Source organism: Apteryx mantelli, chromosome 2, assembly GCF_036417845.1.
Source record: "Apteryx mantelli isolate bAptMan1 chromosome 2, bAptMan1.hap1, whole genome shotgun sequence".
Classification (NCBI taxonomy): Eukaryota; Metazoa; Chordata; class Aves; order Apterygiformes; family Apterygidae; genus Apteryx; species Apteryx mantelli.
Genome location: NC_089979.1, coordinates 114,835,874 through 114,857,074, shown reverse-complemented (window position 1 = coordinate 114,857,074; position 21,201 = coordinate 114,835,874). Strand labels below are relative to the sequence as shown.

At 41.1% G+C, this 21,201-nt stretch overlaps 1 protein-coding gene across 1 annotated transcript in view; it reads left to right on the top strand.

Moving 5' to 3' along the window:
* Window positions 1-21,201, top strand: part of NPSR1 (neuropeptide S receptor 1) — a 66,662-nt gene that overhangs the window by 33,637 nt on the left and 11,824 nt on the right. The window contains exons 3-5 of the mRNA XM_013948120.2: window positions 12,757-12,860; window positions 13,220-13,313; window positions 18,729-18,930. Of these exons, the coding sequence (XP_013803574.2) occupies window positions 12,757-12,860; window positions 13,220-13,313; window positions 18,729-18,930 (400 nt within the window). The remainder of the gene's footprint in view (window positions 1-12,756; window positions 12,861-13,219; window positions 13,314-18,728; window positions 18,931-21,201) is intronic.

Sequence of the window (21,201 nt, the reverse complement as noted above, 5' to 3'; positions counted from 1 at the left end):
TCAGCAAACCCTGCTCAGACGTCCAATGTCTTGAGCTGGAGGGAGAATCAGAGTCAGACCAAATTGGTGAGGGACAGGAGAGCACAAAGCTGCCAGCCAGAAAGCTCCAGTATTGATGCAAACAGAGCACATTTCAATATATTACAATGCATTAGAAGTATTAAGGCATTTCAGCTTGCATAGTGTAGAAGTTATGAGCACAAAGGGCATTTGCCTTTTAATAATGTTTTTATGAGCTGCCTGAGCGGTTTGCAAGCAGTTCAGTATCCACTGCTGCATACCATTACTACTGTATTTTCTAGAAGACTGCTTGGATAACACCAGAAAGAAAATGACTGTGATCAAGGTGAAATTACAATACACAATTGCATTTCTGTGAACACTCTACACAGTTAATGCAAATAGACTGGAGAAAATTGATTCAGCTGGATCTATCTAAAAAACAAAGCAATGCTTTCAAAACCATATTCCTTACAGATACATTTTTAATTAACTTTGTGCTTCACTTAGGTGTTTTAAAATGCCAGTGTAAGATCTGAAAAAGGAAATGATTTTGAGTTCTTCTGTTGGGCTTTATTGTGTATAGATAGACAATGTCACAAACAAAATATTTTGCTCTTGCTCAGCACTAATCTGATCATCCTGAAATGTCACAGCTAAATTGACTACCTACTCTTGCTAGATAGCTTTATGCATTTCCAATCATATTGCCAAATCCTTATACACCACTCATTAGTATACCAAATATATTTTTAAATAAGTGCTTTGGCAGGTTAGCTGTTTTAGCAAACAATGTTTCCACAACTCATCTTTTATACTTTGCAGAACTGTTCTCAAAAAGGTAATGACTTTATAAATTCATCAACTTGCTGAAATTATGCAGTTAGTGGCTTAAGTTACCTATTTCTCTTAGGAGACTGTAAAAATGTTCACATCCCTTACTGGTTGCCTTTTCATTGCTCCAGAACTGGAGAAACTCAGTTTGCTCTGGATGAAGCTTTTCCCACAGTTAGGTTTCTAGGGTGAATTGTTAATAAATATGAGAGTTCATATGCATTTACTATTTCAGAAAACATTCTAATTTCAGAATTTTACTGGCATACAGACTGAAAGAGGATGTAGAAAAGGTGCAAGTAAATTGATTTTAGTTTTTAAATGAGAGTTCTTCATTTACACTCTTTAATCTCATCAGCTCAACAAATTAACTTTGGTGAGAATCCAACACTCTGGATATTCATCTTGAACATACCCAGCCCTTTTTGGTCAGGAACAGAAGCTGGACATTTTGAAAAGACTGATTTCCTTCACATTTTTAGCATGCCATGGTTTCAGCTCAGGCTGGGATTGCAACAGTGGCACAAGCTGCTTGCTGACTTAGCCCTCAAACCAAAAATAACATCTCATCCCAATACTCTTAGGCTGGTGGGAAACTTGGTGAGTCATTAACTCTGGCTAGCAAAATGTTGCTCCTGTTTACAGCATCTTTTTGTAAATTACATTCTTCATAACAACCCATTTTTTGGCCAAGACTGTGTGCAAGAAGAACAGCTGTGTCACATTCAGTACATGCAGAGAGGTATGGGGAAACGTGAAGGGCAAAAGGTGAAGTCGAGGCTTTCTTTGGGGCCACAGAGCAAAACTGGATATTAGGATGGCTGATATTTTAATAACCTTTTCTATGACCTGGTGGTAGCAGTACATATGCTTTGCAGATATACGCAGCAGCCAACAGAATGAACTATGTATTTTTTACATCAGTAGCAGTCTTTTTTATGCTGTGTCAATTTATGCCAGTTTATAGGAAGGCTTAAATCTTGTTTTGACAGCTATGCAATTGTTCTGCTGTCCTGAAGGACTGATTATGGCTTTTCTACCTTCAGCCTATGTTAGATGTTCAAATCCAAATGACAGTTTTGTTGTATTTGTTTTTGTTTTTAATAAAAAGTGCTCACAGCCAAGCTGTATAATCCTTTGGGTCCAACATTTCAGCACAAAGGGGGAAGTGGATTTCTTTCTGAAATGCTTGGAAAACATGCTGCGTCTAAATTATATAGATTCCTTTTGATTCTCTGCTGAAAGTACAAGCAGAATTGTCATCCGACAGAGGGGACACTTACATTACAGAGTTATTCTACATGAGGGTGACTTCTGCTGATAAACGAGGGCAGGTGTATGGACTTTTCTGCTTAGCTTCTCTGCATGCTGGTGATAAACATAAGAGAGAGGATGCATGAGCAGGATGTATTTCACAGTGCTGCCAGCCATTTGACCATAATGACTACACTTTACTCAGAATCATCATGTAGAATCTCATTATCTACCGTTAAAAGACATGACTTTAAACTTTTGACGTTAGGCATACAAATACATCATTAACACCTTTTACTCCAGCATCTGTACTGCAGCATTTCTAATTGCAATCTAATGGAAATTATACTGGAAAGAACCTTTGCAGGTATTAAGAAGCATTGAAAACTTTAGCTATATTTAAAAGGTCAGGTTTTTTACTATTCCCTTCTAGTATATTTAAACAGTGGCATTTATTTAATACCCAAAGCCAGAATGCCTTTGTGTCACCAATAATAAAACGAACTTGCTCTTTTCCCCATCTTTCCAAATGGCTGTAGGACAAAACACCTAGCAATTTCATGCAGTACTTCATAACCTGCTGATTTGTGCAACTCACATTCACATGTATCAAAGGTTCTCTATAGAGAGTTACTTCTTTTAATTCCATTGCATAGCTGGATACCACTTGGCTTATAAAGGTTTAACAGGATTTATGGAATTCACATCAAAGATATCACATGTGGCATTACTGAGACTTAGTTGTTCTAATGAGACCAAAAGCTCAGAAGACCATATTGGCCAAGTTCAGCTCACTTATAAGACTGAGATCCAGACCATATGTTGTGAGATCTTCATCTTGTTCTAGTATTGCAATATATGTAATGATGGAAAGCAGCTCAGCAGACATTTGCATATGCTACCTTTTCTACACATCATTGTTTTTACAAGGCAATTCTCCAAAGAATTTCACCAGTATGCTTTTGTTCATGTTATCAGCAAACGCCAGAGGAGACAGAGCAGGTACAAAAATCAGAACGAAGACTGTCCTAGTGTTTTGTAACTGCAAGCTTACAGTTAGATAAAGTCGAGCTGCAGCTTCCAATATCACTGCTTGAGCATCATGGGAATCTGATTTACAGTTTGACGTGAGGCAGAAAAGAAGGCTTTATTCTTACCATCCATACTTAGATTAAAGTATATACATCAACAATATCTGAGCCTAGTGGGACAGTATTACAGGAAGCACAGGTATTCAGTGACTATAATACCCAGCATGCCTGAATTACACCAACAGAAATTATTCCCAGGATAGTCAACAATTTTTATATGAGAAAAATCATGCAGCTGCTGTTGTGACCAAGGTATAGATATGCAGTCCTTAAAATACTCAAGGTAAAGCGTTGCCCAACAGGCTCAACAAGGGCAATACAGAGGAAATAATAAAAGAAACTATGTAGAAGATGTGGGGAAGGACAGAATTAAAATGGAATTCTTTGCTGCCTGATATCTTAGAAGGTATATTTCTTTTTGATAATACTAGTTATAGACATCACTTGAAATAAATGAAGAGGCAATGAAGTACAAACTACCTAATTTCTGTGTCCTTTAAAAGGTATGTGCTTGTTTTCTGGTGCGTAGGTGAGAGGAGCTGATCCATAGGAGCTGATCATCTGCATTTATACTAACTGAGTTCAGTCTCCTGTATGGAGGATTTTTTCCCTCTGCTGCTTTTATTCTTTGTACCTGCTCTGCTCATCCTGAAGGAGAGAAGGAGGGTTATATTAATGGGTTCAGTTTAAATTATACTGCCCCAACAGCTAAATAATTATGCAAGCAGTTGTTCTTGCTTAACTTTGACTTACAAATTCAGGCATGCATAAGAAGTCATATGTTTGTACAGCTAGAGACGCTTGATTCCTATTTCTACACCTATAGCCACTCTGAAAGGAACAAATACAACAGGATCCTTAACAATAGTTTATGCAGTGCTATAGCGTTTGCCACTACCTGTTGTGCAAATGGGTTTTGCAATTTGTCCACTGATCAAGCCTCAGTTTGAAACTACGTTCAGCTGAACCTTTGCATGGTCCAACTAAAAATAATTTTTCCCTCTATGTAGAACTGAACAGCTACACACTGCAAAATGATGTCTGACCAAATAGACAGGCCACGTCCTCACCTGCTTGGAAGTAACACAAGAAGGGAAGCAGAAATGTTGTTCTAACTCTCAGAATTACCATTAAATTCATCTTTCCTTGCACAATCCCCATACTGGAATTAGGAGAGGTCTGGAGAGGGGGGCGTTTGGTTGGAAATCCTTTGCCTTTCCAGTCCTGACGGGCTCATGATAAACATCCTGATTTTACAAGAAAACAGTTCTTCATTCCACACCATAATCCTGTTTGCCTGAGATGGGCAGCACATCTTTGCTGAAGGAAGCAGCTCTCTGAATGACCAAAACTTTTGCTGACGTGGATGACTGCGTATCATAAGCCAGATCATCTTCTTGCTCACTCGTTACTGCATTTGGTGTGCTGCTGTTATTCTGGTTGTTTTGCCTTGTCTTCCCAGGACCCTCTGCAGCACACCTGGTTCATTCCAGCCCTCTGTGACCTTCCCGTTCTATTCCCACAGCGTGGGTAGGGGTGGGAAGGGATGTTAAGAGGAGATTTATTAATAAATGCAAACTAAACAAAACCTTAACACCCCTCGCAGTTACAGCTCACCTTGAATTTGAACTCTCAAGGACCTGTTCTCCAGCTCCCTTGTGAGCACTGTTCGTTAAGAGGTTAAAATTGTGTATTAAAAGCTTTTCTAAGCCCTTCACGTTTTAACCTGGATGAGCTCTGGAGTGAGGACGGAGGGATTATCTTCCCTTTTGCCTTTATAGCATCCAGCATAACAGAGCCTGCCTAATCCTGGGGGGACTGAGAGCAGAGATGCAATAAATGCAATAAATAAATAAATAAAATGCTCACCTATTGCAACAAAACTTCTTGTCATATCCTATGAGCCAGAAAGAGAAAAAAGCATCAATTCTACCATTGAAAAATTCTGTGTAGCTTCAGCAGAAGAACTGAACAGGTTCCCTCTTGAAGATTTTCAAGTGGATTTTGTATTAACTATTACATTTTGTGTTCCACTCCAAGCTTGTGCGCCTGAAGGAGAAAATACATAAAAGCAGCATAGTACACATTATTAGCACTCATGGCAGAAGTGCTCCTTCACACAGGCACCACAGCAGAGCAGAGTCTTGCAAACTGCAAATGTTGCCAGATTCCCCAGGAAAGCTGACTGCACCATGAATTTTGGACAGTGCTTTTGCCCCTTCACCAGGGGTTCCCCAGCGGAGGCCCGGGCTCCTCACAGGAACTACGAGCAGCCCCAGCTGCTCCACATCAGCCCTTTTAAAAGAATTAAGTCCAGCCTGGCCCGGACCGCAGCAGCCCCCGCGGGTGCCAACCTGCCGCTTCAGGAGTTCTCAGTATACTTGCTTTTAAATTCCTTGCACTTCCCAGCTAGTGGTTTTAATAACTTAAAAGCAAATTCACAGCACTATCTCTGAGAGAACATTATTAGGTAACAGAACATTGAGCAACGATATAAAGCATAAACAGCAGAAAGGCAGCGGCTGTTGCTGAACGAGAATTTGTCTGACAAAAGCTGCCCCATCCCTTCAAAAATCACAGATGCTGCAGAGGCAGGACCCTACTGCTGGTGCCATTTTTGTTTGTAAGGGTCTAGCACTCCCCTGCAGGCAGGCGTTTACAAACTGTTGCCCTTGGGTGATGTGTTCCTCAGGCACAGGTTGTGATGACAATGCACACGGTGGAATCCCCAGGAGATTACCAAGTGACATGCTGAATCTTGACAAGGAACTCGTGCCCTCTGTCCTGCATTACAAAACATGCTGCTGCCGTCCCTCATGCAATCTGGGGCTATAAATGAAACAGAACAAACTTGCCTCTTTAAAATGAAATCATTCTATAAACGCTATAAAAAGGGGGAGAGGGGTGAAATTTCAATAAGCAACACAGGCTGTCGACTCCATCAAAAAGTCATGGATCACCCCCTTCAACTTAATAGGACTGTTCTCATCAGAGAAAAAAACAACTAAACTACAGCTGAGAGGACAAGTACAGCTTTTCAAATCAGAACAGCTTCCCAGCAATCTGCTCTCCACTTCCTACAAGGAAGACCTTCAGCAACCTTAAGGTGAAGTGATTTATGGGAAGACCAGTGTCTGTACTAATAATCAAATCATAGAGATATTTTCTTGCAGATTTCTTGGCACTGAATTTTGTCTTAACTTTCTTAGTTCTAACAGAAGAAAGATCCTGAAGTCTGTAGAAGATGCCTCCCTTGGGCAACGCCATCAAGTCAATGAATTTCTATAAAAAGATTAATTGAGACAGTTGTAACATGTCTGTATTCCTACGCTAGATCACTAATTACCTTCATTTGTTCTCTGTAATGGACTTTTATCTCTGTGGGGCGGTTTTGCCATGAAAATTTGTCTCACAGCAATAGCAAATCTGCATTCAAATTTGTCCCTCCAAGGGCAATGTTTTCTTTTTCATGTTTTTACACACTTCAGTCATATGGGGTAGTGCCCACTACACAAGTTTCTGTAGTCACCTCATGAACCAACTGGTTCCTGTGCTCAAATATATAAGATCAAGTTTGGCGCTGAGTTATATCAATAAAAATTCAGAGTGGTTTTACTGAGCACAATGAAGTAAGAATTAGTCTTTAGGGCCCAGGATTGTCACAGTTTGTTTCAGTACCTGCCATATTTCCCAGCCATTGATGCTGTAGTGCTACATTCACTGTGTTTCAGCGCCCTCTAGGAACAGGGTCTCTCTCCTTCCCAGTGATTTTTTGGTCTTTTTAATAAACGCTGTTTTATAATGCTGCATTTTGAAACATTAACAGGATCCTAAAGGTAGATACTGGTTCTGCCATCAAGGGCTGGATGTGGTTGCATTGACAACGGGGAGGAGGGAGCTGAAACCTGGGCAGCTATGTTCCTCTCAGATCACTGGGTTCATGCATTTCTCTGGCTTGTGCAGTCCCTGACAGACCATTTTTCCCTCTCTCTGCACCCCACCCTCTTTCCTCCCCACTGCTTCTACTTTTTCTTATTATTTAAGTCTCATGGAACATCTTTTTAAAACATTTTTAGAAACTCTGTCTCCTCTCAACAGCAAGCTGCTACCTTCACCATCACATTGGTGCCATTTTCTTCTCTTTAACAAGCAAACGTTTTGTCTGCATCATTTGGTGAATATGCATTTGGATCATGTTAAAAGCCACTTGCTGGTATTTTTATTTTTCATCAAAAGATAAGATATGTCATTAACTGATATTTTGTCCTGTTTTTCAGAGGAATTAAATGAAATTATAATCATACAGTTGCCTAGCAATGCAGGCACAAAACTTACAGTAAACATCCACTTCTTGGGAAAAAAAAAAGAAAAGTATTAAGAAAGCACTGGCAATGATAAGACTGCACATGGTTATGAGTGAAGGCTGATTAGCACTGCTTTCAGCAAAGAAAGAGGGTGATTTCATTTGACATAGGAACATTCATTACTGAAAGAATAATAGTTTGCAAGCCACAAACTTTGTAAGGAGCAATGAGGACATTAGCAGCAATGAGGACATTGAGATTTAGAGTGATGTATCAACTAGGTTGGCTTCTGATACTTTTACTGCTCAACATAACGATATAATCTAGCAACACATGTAGAAGTATAGGATTTTTAAATGTAAACATTGAACATGTGATCTGCCAAGATCGCATAACTGAAACTGACTTCTATATGACTCTATCAAAACAATTGAAATAACATGAAGAACAAGGATTTCAAGACATCATGATCACTGCTGTAACTGTATGCAAGGTGATAATGTGGGTGAGGAGGATTCATCTACCATTGACTAGAGCTCTGCAGGTAATTAGTGATCAGTGTCTCAAATTTATAGCACTAGCATATTTGGGCTTTGTGAGAAAAAGGGCTTGTAGGATAAAGCAATGTTATGAAGGTGTGAAAAATATGAAGTCTAATTATTGTGGCTGTGATCAGCAGTTAAGTAATAGAGTAACAAGAAGCACATTCACTGTCTAAATCACTTCCAGAAGTCTGCACCAGCTACTTGTAGTATTGAAAGAAGGAGGACACAGAAAGCAAGAAACAGCCAGATGCCAGATGGGACACTCATAGCATGAAGAGAATCTGGTGCTGGCAATCAATGGAGCTTGGGTGTACACTTAACATAGCAGTAAATAGTTAGTTGACTACAGAGTGAATAATAGGTGCGTTAAAAAAAAATGACGCCCAGAAACAGCTGCTGAGAAGCAGATATAGAAGGCAGCAGAAGCACAGATTCTTGGTTTGTCATAACCTACTGGTTGGATGCATTCACCTGCATGCTGTCCGACCACCTGTGCAAAGCCCATTGTTTCCTCAGTTGCCCTACGTAAAGTAACCTGCATGACAAATGCTGTCAAGTTGCATGACTGGGACAGGCTTTGAAGAGACAGGAGAAGAAACAGCCTCTGGAACAGCTAGTAGAAGTGTAATTGTACCATGAAGTGAGAGGAGCAGGTCCCTGAAGTACCTGCAGAGCTGGTAGTGGAAAAGAAAGCAGCCAAATGGAGTAAGCAGACCCTGGAGGGAGCAACCAGAGAGATCAGTAGGTTTTCTGGCTGCTGGGGAAAAAAAAAATTGGTCCTGTAATTGGTAGGATCAAAAAAAGACAAGAGAGATTTCTGAAACTGGCAGAGGGCATGAGGATGTTGCATGGGAGGGTGCTTCTCTAATCAAAGGATATTGAGAAATCTGACTAATTTGGAGCATGCACGCAGCTGGTTTGTCCCTTTCACGCGACAAACCACATGGTTGCATGTGCTTTGGCACACACAAGCATGCTGTGGTTGGGAACACGCACTCTGAGGAACGCACACTGAGCACTTCACAGTGATTCAGAAACTCAGCATGAAGAGCTCTTAAAATATACCACTGGGTGAGAGCAGCTTAGGCTTGCAGCACAAAGAAGCTGTGAAGTTTAAACCCTGCCTAAAAGCCTCTGCAGTCACCTGAAAACCTTGCTCAAAGGCTTTAAAGGGAAAGACAGTTTCTACTTGTTTTTAAAGTTCCCAAAGTACTTAAGGCTATTGCTATATCGGCAGGTCATGCAGTGCAACTGGAACAGATCTGTAGAATGAAAAAGATGGACATGATATCGTCACTGTACTTTTGGAGAAGATATTGCTTCAGCTACTCTCTAGTGTGGCCCCTCAGCCTGAACACTGGGTAGCAGTTATGGTGTATGAGGTACACCCATGGAGAGCGTCTTTGGGCTGAGTCTAATCTGAAGCAGATCCTGTCTACTCACTTGTGACTGCTCTGTGACATGAATGAGAGAAGTGGGGGCAATGAGAAGTCTGAAAATGCAGTCCCAATGCAAGCTGAAAAGCTGACGTAGACGTATGCTAGAAGTGTGTTTTCTGGGCCTGCCCAAATCACTAGCCCCAGGAGGCAGCTCCACACCCAGCGTTTCCACAAACTGCAAAGATGCTGGCTCTTCCCTCGCCTCGTCTGCAGGATCTGCCTCCAAGGCACTTTCCAAACGTACCAAAATGTATGACATTCTGGTGACAAAACGTGACAAAACACTGGTGAGAGGAAATGAGAAGACAGCTGGAGTGTCCTCCCTCCTTCCCCCTTTTCTCCAAAGCACCCTCAGATTGGAGGGGGGAAGGGTAGACTCGGCTCCCTCCTCCTCTGGAGGGGAACCGAACCCTTGTTTACCACCTGCTCGGTGGATGCTCAAACCATCAAAAGCTGGAGGATACCCTGAGGTGAAGCTCTATTAATGTTTGTTACTTTGAACCAATGTATATTTCATTACTAGAGAGAGAGAATATGAATCAATAATTCAGGAGTTAGGAGAGGGAAAGAGCTGGGTTTGAACCACAGCTAGAGGATACGTTTCACTTTAAAACACTTAAACCCTGTGGTTTCTACAAAGATCACCTTAATTATAGGTACCTACAATCTTTTCTAGAAAGTCTTAAAGCCACTACACTCATGAGAGAAACAGTGATTTCCTCACCCCCATTATTCTAATCAATGAGCAACATTTAACATATAGTTTCAAAGCATATGATTTTATGCTGTCTCGAGCAGCTGTGAGAGTAGAGAACATAGAAATCCTGGTTGGAAGGGATTTCTGGAGGTCCTTTCTCGTCCAGTCTCCCACTTGAGGCAGGAGAAGGGTGAAGAAAGAGAAAAAAGTATTAAGAAATACCGGGGGAGGAAAAATAAAGTCATGAATAGGGAGGCATTTTATTTACTTGCAACAGTGATGACATTTTTGTTTTAATTTCACTTTGAACTGAGCCTTGACTAAAAAGAGGAGATAAAGAATTACTAGTATAGAAAAAATAACCTCAGTTTTCCAACATACTAAAAGAGGTTGCTTCTTCTAAAGCTCAGATCTCAATTTCCAGCTAGAAGTACCTGGAACATCTGTAGCTTTAAAGGGGAAAGGGTTAGAAGAAACTCAGTTTGTCAAAACAAAAACTGTTTGCATGAAAACACTGGTTCAAATCATCTATTGCTTGAAAAAATGTTTTGAAACTGTTGAAATGTCTTGCTTCCAGAGGCATATATTTTCAGATCAGAAAGTTCTGATCTGTGGATTAGACTGCCTTATTGTACTAAACTTTATAGATAGTTTTAAAGTATGTAAAATGTTGGTCTCAAAATGAAACATTATACCTCAATTTTTTTAAGTATGGATTGAAGTTATTTCTAGTTTAAGAAAAATTAGACTTAATTTTGTCTTGACAAATTGCATGAAATCATGTTTTTCCAACCTGCTGTCTTCCATTGAGGTAAGCTGTGTAGGGAGAGCAACATGCTGTGTTGCTTTAAGTGGAGAACACTAGACTGACGCACATTTTCTTCTGTGTATAGCACTTAAAAGATTTATCCTGTCCTACTGGGAGAGAACTTCTTTATTATTTTTGTTTTAAATAAAATAACTTATTATTGCCCATATGCACGATAGCAATAACAGCTTTTGCAATTCCTATGTAAAACTTGAAAAGCTATGAACACCCATTTGTTCAAAAGGTAGCAGAATGAAGACTGGTATATCTCCTTGGATTTTCTCGAAAAAGAGATGGCCTGAGGTAAATTTATTTTGGTGCATACAGACTACAAGATAAATACAGGTATAAGTAGGTTAACTTTAAGCTGACAGCCCAGGGTTGGCTATAAAATAATTATGTTCATGAATAAAATCCAGACAAATTTCCCACCAGCTTTGGTGGCATTTGGATTTCACCCTAGATGTTTTTGCAGGAGATGTTTCTTTTTACAGTGAAAAAAAAGACAATGAAAATCACCCATTAAACAGTTCAATATGTGGCATAGTTGGGAGCAAGCTGACACATTTAGACTCTAACCTACAGCTTCTTCAATGTTATATATTATCCATGTGTCATGGAAAGTCTGGGGGGAAATAGCTAGCACTCCCAGCATGGCTGTCAACCAAAGATGGGCAAGTCCAGGCTTAGGCATATACCAGAAACAAAAGCATGACTGAACATTAAGATAGGGGTCCATCTGATGTCTCCTATTTATCCTAGTATTCAGATAAACAAGAGACATCAGATTTATAATAATAGACGTTAAATAAGGAGACATCAAGGGCTCTGACTGAAGTAATAAGAGCAAAATACGGTCAGTATGAGTGACTACACCAAAATCAATTTTCTCCATTTCTGTAAGTCAAGTAAATGCAACGCAGTGATTTGACTGAAACTGAGCACAACGTTACTCGGAAGCCGTGATGAATTGTTCTGGAGTTATTATAGCTAGAGTTCATCTGGACTTCACCAACCAGGACATTTTGGGCCTCTCCCTCCCCTGCACTGGGACCCTGCCCCGGAGCCAGCAGAGCCTGCGCAGGATGAGGGGACACCAGGCATGCTGCAGGATCAGGCCTTGGGAGCCTTTCTGCCAAGACCCTCGTGGATAGTCCTTAAACATTGAGCCAAATGGGAGAGTAACCCCATGGGTGATTTGGTATGCAACTCCACTCACACACAAAAAAAAGAAAAGAGTTATTTAAGGTGGAATTGATCTCAATTAATTTTAGGCATCATTTTTAGGTATCCCAATTTTAGACAGATGTCAGTATAGATCAGGACTTGCATACAGCATAGGGGCACCTATATACAGCACAGGGCTGCTGTAGCCATCTCAGCTGGTTGCCGCACATCCCTTGATAAGCAATGGAGAGAAGCAGGCACTTTAAGGGTGCAGCTCACCTGACCTGTTTGAAACACGACAGCCCAGAGGGTAGTGACAAGTTCTCCACAGATCACACATGACACTGAGCTGCAGACACCTATGCTTAGAGCAATCTCACCGTTTCTGTCTGAAGGAATTTACTTTGAATTATGAGAACAAGATAACAAAAGCACAAAACTTAAGTGTTTTCTGATGTTCTCCCTCTTCTCCAGCATCCTGCACTGACCCACCACAGAGTGGCTTCCCTCAAGATTGCAGGAGCTGGCTCATCCTAAGAGTCCGAGCTGTCTCCGTAGGTTAACTGCCACCGTACGTTTGTTGCCGTTAATGTACCGTCAGTGGCTTTCCTTTGCAGATTCATTCACAGGACTCATAAACATAATGACTGACATCATTTGGCGCTACACTGGAGATTTCATGGCTCCCGATCTCGTCTGCAGAGTCGTTCGCTACTTACAGGTATAGAAACCACATGCCCTCCTCTATATCAAAGCTCAGACAATAGCAATAAACCCCCACAAAAATGCTGTATAGATTCTTCAGGCAACAGAAGTGCTAAATGCTAAAAATAATCATTTAAAATTTAAATGCTTTTAATTAAACCATATGAAATCCTTTACACTTTGTAGACAAGGAAAAGGAAAAAGATTTGGGTGAGAATACAAGAATTTTCTTTTTTCTTCTTTTTTCCTTTTTTTCAAAAAAAGTTTTCAAATATTAAATACAGAGCAGTGTTGTGGCTAACATTATTTTATGCAAATGTGTCTCAACTGCTATAAACTCAACTGCTCAACTGTCTTGTATATCTTCTGCCCCAGGTGGTGCTTCTATACGCTTCGACTTACGTCCTTGTATCACTAAGCATAGATCGATATCATGCCATAGTTTATCCAATGAAGTTCTTGCAAGGAGGTAGGAGAATTTCTCTACCTTGATACTGCTATAGATATTATTGGCTAGTTCCATTTTGCTAAGAAAAGTTTCAAAATTATTAACCTTGTTGCCATGAATTATTCATTCCTGCTGTAGCAATATTTGGACTCCATTAGTTTTCCAAATGGCAATAGAGTTGTGATTCAAGATTTATTAAGCTGCACTTAGCCCTCAGCAGTTCTATAAGCATTGTGTTAGCAAGAATGAAATGACATTTAAAGAAGCATATAGGTTTTCATTATCTTCCAGCTTTTTGAGAAAATGGTTATGGGCAAAAGTTCTCTCTTGTACAGCTGTACTGACTCTAGGAATTATAGCAGGAATTTCTTACCTATGTTATCTATTTATTCACACTAAAAATAATTGGGATAACTGAGAATTAATGTGACAGTTTGATCAGAGAACTTAAAAAACTGTACAAAATAGGTCTGGGATACTTATTGTTTCTTAAAATTTCTTCTACTGCTTGTTATTTTTACAGCACTCAGAAATATCTTGGCTGCTTAGCAATACATTTAAAGAGCATGATTTCTTTTTTACAGAGCTTAAAGTCTAAAGTTTAATATATTGCACTGAGTGAATAAACAGAAATTGTATGTGGGGAAGAAGGGAAGCAGTTACAGGGACCATGATGCTTGGAAGATGCACTTTAACCAGACACAAATATCATTCTTGTTTTGGAGTAATGATGGCATTTGACAGCCTGCTCTATGAAGGGGAGCGGATTAATGGTCCTTTCTGGCCTTAAGAAACCATGAATCAATCACAGCCCAGGTAGCTGTGCAGCTTTGGCAGATGTTAAGGTCTGAAAACTCTGAATACTTGTGCGAAGCTTAGCCGAATATTTCCCAGCAGGCAGACCAAGTTTATTCAGGATGGGGAGACTGCCAGTAAAGTTTTGGCAGCAGCTTTGCAGAGGTGGGGGGTGCTCCGCGGCTCCCGCCCGCATTGCGTCGGCCGAGCAGGGCCAGCCACGCCATGCGCCTCGCCGGCGTTTCTTCTTCGGGTGCCATACGGGAAAAGCAGCACTAGTTGAACTACCTCCAGGGCTTGGTAAGGAATTTGTTCATTGATCTTTGCAAAGCACTTTGAAGCTGGGAGGAAAAAAATGTATATACCCTCAAAAACCTTTATAAATGCTTTTTTTTATGTTGCTAGGTAAAATTTGGCAAAGATGAAAGAACGCACTGCGTGTGATTTCTTTCTTTGCATGGGCGGAGGGCTGGCTTTTGTGACAGGCCACCTTGATCAAACTCTTCCTGCCGCTGGGGAGCCGGGGCAGCCAGGTCCCGCTGTCCCCATCACACCCGCACAGGAGACCACCTGCACCGGCCCTTTCTTCTGTCCAAAGCTGCTGTTTTTACACAGGACATCAATGCCAGGAGCTGAACTGTAGTTTCTGGTATAATAAAGTGATAATGAGCCTAAGGAGACTAGAAACCCAGCCCGTTTTTCCTTATCGCCCTTACTGCAGCCCGAGTGATTCGGGCGGCTTTGCTAAGATCCCGCGCGCCAGGCAGAAGGAGGTGACCATCACGGGGCGCCGCCTTCCGGCTGCGGCGCGGCCAGCGCCTGAAGCGAGCACGCGGTCACCAGGCAGAGGTCAGGAGCTGCCTTTAACTCCATCCAGTTTCCTGTATCTACACTACAAAGGCTTTTCTTTCTCTTTCTAAAACCTCGGGAAGAGCTGGCATTGTATCCAGCTGAAGGGCATGAGAGACACCAGCGGGGGGCAGCTTTCGAAAGGGAAAACAGGCCCCGAGCAGAGCCACGCTGCTAAACACGCCATCTGACAAGCTCTGCCTGGCTCTCGCGGTGCCATTTACACCGTGATTGACATATTTTATGAAGTGGCACCGTATAATCGCCCACACTTGCACATGTTCAAAGGGGAAAAGGAGGCGGCGGCTATACATTTAAAAGAATGATCAAGAGAGCTCTACTTACCAGAGCAGCCTCCTGCAGTATATAAAAATATTAACCTTTTGCACCTAGCTATTCCTAGCAGACATTTCATGTGTGGCGATTTGGGAAAGTCCTCTTAGTTATTTTGCAGGAGGAGAACAAAGAGAACCAGCCTTTCTAATTGGTGCTGACACAGAGAAACTGTAAAAACAATTCTGAGTCCACCTATGGCAAATAATTATTGTTTTTTCTTTCCAGAATGAAACACTCATCCCCCAAAAGACCTTCAACCAAGAAACAAAAGAATTGTTTCTTTTTACAGCTTTTAAAAATTGCATTTACATGTAGCACTGAAATATTGTTTTGGGGAAAAAAAGTCAAACATTTTGCTTTGAAAATGTTGAACAATTTGTTTTTTAAAAAAAGCTGTGTTTTAATTACTAGCCTCAAGCTATGTTAGGAAACCATTTGAAAGAAGCTGTATTTTGCAAGGCTTCTAAGAAGATTAACTTTGTCAATTAAATATTTTATACTCACGTTCCAGAGACATAAATAACCACAGAAAGTGCAAGATGTGGAAGAATTATACATTCTAATCCTAACACTTTTACTGTATAAGAGGAGTCTAATTCAATAACCAAAAGGGTCATTGAAAAAAGGTAAAATAGAGATTGAAAAGAAAAAAGAAAACCTTAGACATTAGAGCTGAAGAAGTTTTATGACTATGTCATCATATTTAAAACATACACACAAACATTGTACAAACTAAACAACAGGAGACAATAGAACTGCCTAAGCAAAAGACAAAACCCAAATAGGTGTAAGCTGTTCCCTGAGCAACTTTGAGCTGCAAATGACGCTAATGTGCACTATAGCAATGAGATGCTGAAACAGCTCTCTAGGGGTTAGTGAGCAATAAATCTAACTATTTTTAAAATGGCAGTTGGCTTACGGAAGGATTGCACAGCATTGCTACTCACTCTAGCAGGGGATAAAAATCAGCCTGAGAGGTGACTTGAAGCCGCATGTTCCCAGGAGCGGGCAGATGCGCGCAAATCCACCGCAGCGATATACAGATGGCAGAAGTGGAGCAAAGGGGATGATGACATGAAAAAGTCCATTAAAAGAGTCAGGGCCAAAGCTGAGAGCAGAAGGCATGGCTGAGATTCCTGCTCCAATGCTGGGTGCTAGCATTGGTGAGAATTTCAGTGTATTAAAAGCTTTATATTTATAAATGCTTATATATATTTATAAATAGCAAAATTATTTTTTAAAAGAAAAATACTGAGATTGGTTGAGTGGAAGTTCATATGTAGAGATGCATTTATTTATTAGAGTCCATCTATACTTAGTTTTAGTCATGTGATTTTCTAGCTGCAACATATTATTAGAGCACTTATTAAAAGCATAATGAAAAAAACCCCCTACTTATGAGGCACCAAATTAACATTAGTCAGATAAAACAAAAATCCTCTTACTTAGATGTTATGAGTTCCCCATAAAGCCTTTCAGATTAGCAGGATCATGTTCTACCAAAAATGAGGAATGTTTAAAAAGGAGAATAAATGAACACTGCAGCTGTTTTATAAAACATAAAGATTAAATAACCCTCTTGCCAAATCCAAACTGCCCAATTGTCTTCAAATTAAGGGTGCAGCTAAGCAATACAAAAAATAAAGTACGTTACCCAAATATAATCTTTTCCCCTATACATGAACCCCACTAAAGTTCCTATGTGTGTTAAGTAGCTAGTTCACAGTCTGAAAGCCCTTTTGTCAGCAAATATTTTGTGATACTTGCTCCTGACATTCCTTTTGTCAAGTTTATTCTGTTACACTGTGTGAAACTTCACAGTTTTTCCTCTGCCTGTGCAATATTTATAGACTTAATCTAACCCTCTCGTTTAGGTAGATGTCTTCAGAGTTCCCTTAAGCCCTAGATTAGCGAGGCTGTATTTTACTGAACATGGGTAGCATTTAAAAATGAGCAGGATAAATGAATATTTGCAACTGATGTTTTATAAAGTGTAAAATTACTTTTTGAATGCTTCTCCCATTTGCTTTCATATTGCTCTTTGAGCTTCAAGGAGGAAAAATGTTCTTCTTGATATGCATACTTTAAAGTGATTTTCTACTTCCATGCACAACCTCAGGTATTTTGCAGGCAGGTAGGACAATAAAATAGTTCAACACCAAAGCTGCCTGGGATCAAAACCTGTCACCTTCTGTTCCTGTAGCAGCCTAACTGGGAAGGGACAACTGCCACTGTGGCTCACCAGTGCTCCACAGGCCAGGGCCCCTCCTCCACTTTTTGGCTAGAGCTGCATGGATTTGAGCCAGGAGATGCAGATTTGTGGAACATAAAAGCTTTAGGGCTTTTTCCTTCAACCTGTTGATTTTTAGAAAATTCCACGACAGCTATCAGGCATCACTTGGTTTCTGACTGGTTTTCTCAGCTTGGCAGCGGAGGGGAGCAAAAGCTGAGGGGAAGCAGTAGCCCTGATGTGCAAACTATTTGGGGATCCTCGAGCTCCTGATCTTCGCTGTGAGGTCCAGCAGGATCTCCACATGGCATCTGTACGAGCGAATAAGACAGGGCTGAGCACGTAAGCACCAGCTCAGCACCATCTGCCCGCATCAAGAGTTGCCCCCTCTTGGCACGGTTTGGGCATTTGCCTATTGGCAGAAGCTGGGTCTGATCCCCACCATGCCGCAGGGCCACTCGGGGCAACCCCTCCAGGAGACATCTGGGCTCTCACAACCCTTTCTGGGGCCATGTCTCCTTGGGCCAGCGAGGAGCAGTGGGGAGGTAAAGGCAGCTGGCCATGCGGTTTTGCTTTAAGCCTGAGCAGAAGCATTTTCAACTTGCCTGAAAAGAAATGTTTTCTGAACTTTCTCACTGCAAGATGCATCAAAATGTTTAATTTCCCTTCTGAGGAGAACATCTTTCCCCACAGGATGTCAGGACCTCTGTGCGCTCCAGCCCAGTTTATGTCTTGAACCTGCACTTTCCAGTCTCAGCCTTCCTCTGATACCTGTAGGGCAAAGGCTCCTTCTTCTTTTCTATCCAAGTCCTGTATGGACCCCAGCTTTGCTATGCTGGAGTAAGCGCTTGCCATAGGGCAGGCCCATGGGATCTTCCACGCATCTGCTAAGTGGTCTCTGAGGCAGAGCGCAATCTTCTGTACCTCACGTTTCTGACTTGCTGACCCTGACCAGTGCCTTTGTCCAACATTTCTGATTTGATGGCCTCTTAGTGTCTTTAAATAAAACAGTTAAAAACCAAGCCAATAACAAAATGACATTTTATCCTAAGACCGAGATGAAATTCTCCTGTGCAGCCTTTTCAGCATCAACAGGCTGCAAACCAAAATTCCCTTCCTTCACACCGTTTCCTCTTCCTCTCCCCTGCCCGTTGTTCAGCATTGCTACAAAGGGCCAGTGGCGCCAGCACCCCCATTAACACAGTCTGTTTAAATCTGTTGAACAGAAAGGCAGGCGAAAATTCTTATTGGAGTGGCCTGGAGCCTCTCTTTCCTGTTTTCGATACCGACTCTGATTATTTTTGGGAAACGGCAGCTCTCCAACAGGGAAGTGCAGTGCTGGGCGCTCTGGCCTGACGACTCCTACTGGATCCCCTACATGATGGTGGTTGCTTTCCTGGTGTACTTCATTCCTTTGATCATTATCAGGTAAGTCTGGTAGCGGGAGAAAACTGTGATCAGTGAGTGTGTGGTGAAAGCTGTCGAGCGTGCAATCAGTTTTAATGCTTTAATTTACCTTATTCTTTATGTTTTCATTTCCATAGCTGCCTTAAAGCCACTTTGGTTTGTATCACACAATGCACAGGTCACTGTAGATGCCCTGGGTGCTTGCCACGTGGTATTAATAGACAGGAACATTTTTTCTGAATAAGAACTGAATCTCCAAGTGTGTCCACTTATCTCCATAGCTTCAGGCTTGAAATATATCTTTATAAATACAGTATAAAAGTATTATGACAAAGCACAGTTTTAATAAAAGAACAGAAACCACACTTATTCTAGTTAAACTAAAATTAACTTAAAGTGCTCCCAAGCTTCATAGTACTAGAAGATTGTTTATTCATCAGGGTCTGGAAGAAATCCCCAATAATTTGAGGATGTCAAGCACATTTTAAAAAGTGAACGAATGAAATCCTTCCTATTTTGTAACGGGAAACCTGAGCCACAAATATTTAACATCGATTTGCCCAAAATCACAAAGGCAATTGGGAGCAGCATATGGTTTTAAACTGGGGTCAGTCAACATCCCGAACCGTGCTTGGTGATCTGTGACTGTTACTGCCTTCCTCTGGGGCCGCTACCACTAGCCATTTTGTTTTGAGCAAATATTATCCAGCCAGGAGGAGCTACCAATGCAAGAGTGCAGTCAAAACTGGTGTGGAATATCCTTAACAGCCGTGAAGGGCTGGTGGTGGCGGCAGCTTGTCCTGGCTGAGCCCACATGTACTCCTTTCCCTTTTTCCCCCTTGTTTTTCTCTTTCGGTGGAAAAGTTCTTCATGTTTGTCTCTCCTTTTTTAGTGGCAAAGACATCTTACCAGGAGGCCTTTCTTGCTCGTAATTTGGTGTCACGCTATTTGGGCTATGAAAGAAGAGCTGTGTTTGCAGGTCCCTCAGACATCTCTCATGGCCACACTGCTCCACTGGTGTGTGCAGTGGGCGCTAAGCCAGGCGTGTCCCTCAGTGGCCTGCTCCATCCGTGCCCTTGGTGAGAGCAGGTGGTTTTGATCTTTCCTGCATGATGACAGGACCAGCTACATAAGCTAAATACTAAAGCCTGTGCTCTTTTTTTAGCTCCTTTTCAACTGACTTGTGCCTTGAAGTTTCTTACTGTTTAATCACAGAGATTTAGTTCTGCAGCTTCTAAAGGAAACACACTTATTTCTAGTAGAACCAAAAACATAGGAGGAACAAAACCTTGGTGGCTGAATTCATCTAGCTGACTTTTTGATATTGAACACTGACCAGTGTTGATCCCCAGAGTGAAGGGACAACTTTTATACTTTGCTCATAATACACCAATTTGCTAAACCTTCCCTTTTTCGTGTCAGACTGCACAGAGATAAACAATAAACAAAATTATGAGACGCTCTTAAATAAAGGACATCATAGCAATAGAAAGAAAACTCGTCCCAGATTATCCCAGTGCTCTTCTTTCCTAGACAGGATCATTCTTCTCTCTAGGTATCCCTGTATCTTAAAACTAGCCTAGTTTTAAATGAAAAAAAAATTCACATGTGAATAAAGATGTGGGTGAATCTGCAGCCCACCTTTACCAGTAGAAAGAATAAACATACACAAAAGAGACAAAAATAATTCAACTGCAACAAATTACTCTAGAAAAACTTAAGGCCAGCAATTATTTGTGGAGGAGTTTTGTTCTGAATTTTCTTAAATGGTTAACAGTCAGGAAATTCAATCAGCATTTTAAAATGTTTCAGGGAAAAGGTCTATAACCCATCAATTTATTGGTCATTCCACAGATGCATAAAAATCTCTCTTTCATACTCAGACTTGCAGATTTGCACACTTGTCTTCACAGATCAGCCACTCTCTTTTACATGGCATACATGTTTGGCAAAAAAAGGGAAGCAATAAATATTTCAAATTTTCAAGCTGACATTACACTACCCCCCTCCTCCCTGCCAAAAGAAGATATTCAAACCAGATCAGCGCTGTGACTTATTTTACAGTAAGTCCCCAGAAGCAAGAAGGCGATGATGACACGAGGGGAAGGGAAATGCAGGGTAATGCAGCATTTAATGAATTTGCCCTGACAGTTGAGACATGAATAAAATGTCCTAAAATTTTTGAGGCTGTAACCTTAAGTGACTTTCACAGAAGAAGTTTATGGCAGGACAGGAACTTAAAGCACCAACCTCTGAGTCACAGGGTAGAGCACTGCCCGTTGCCTTTTTGGA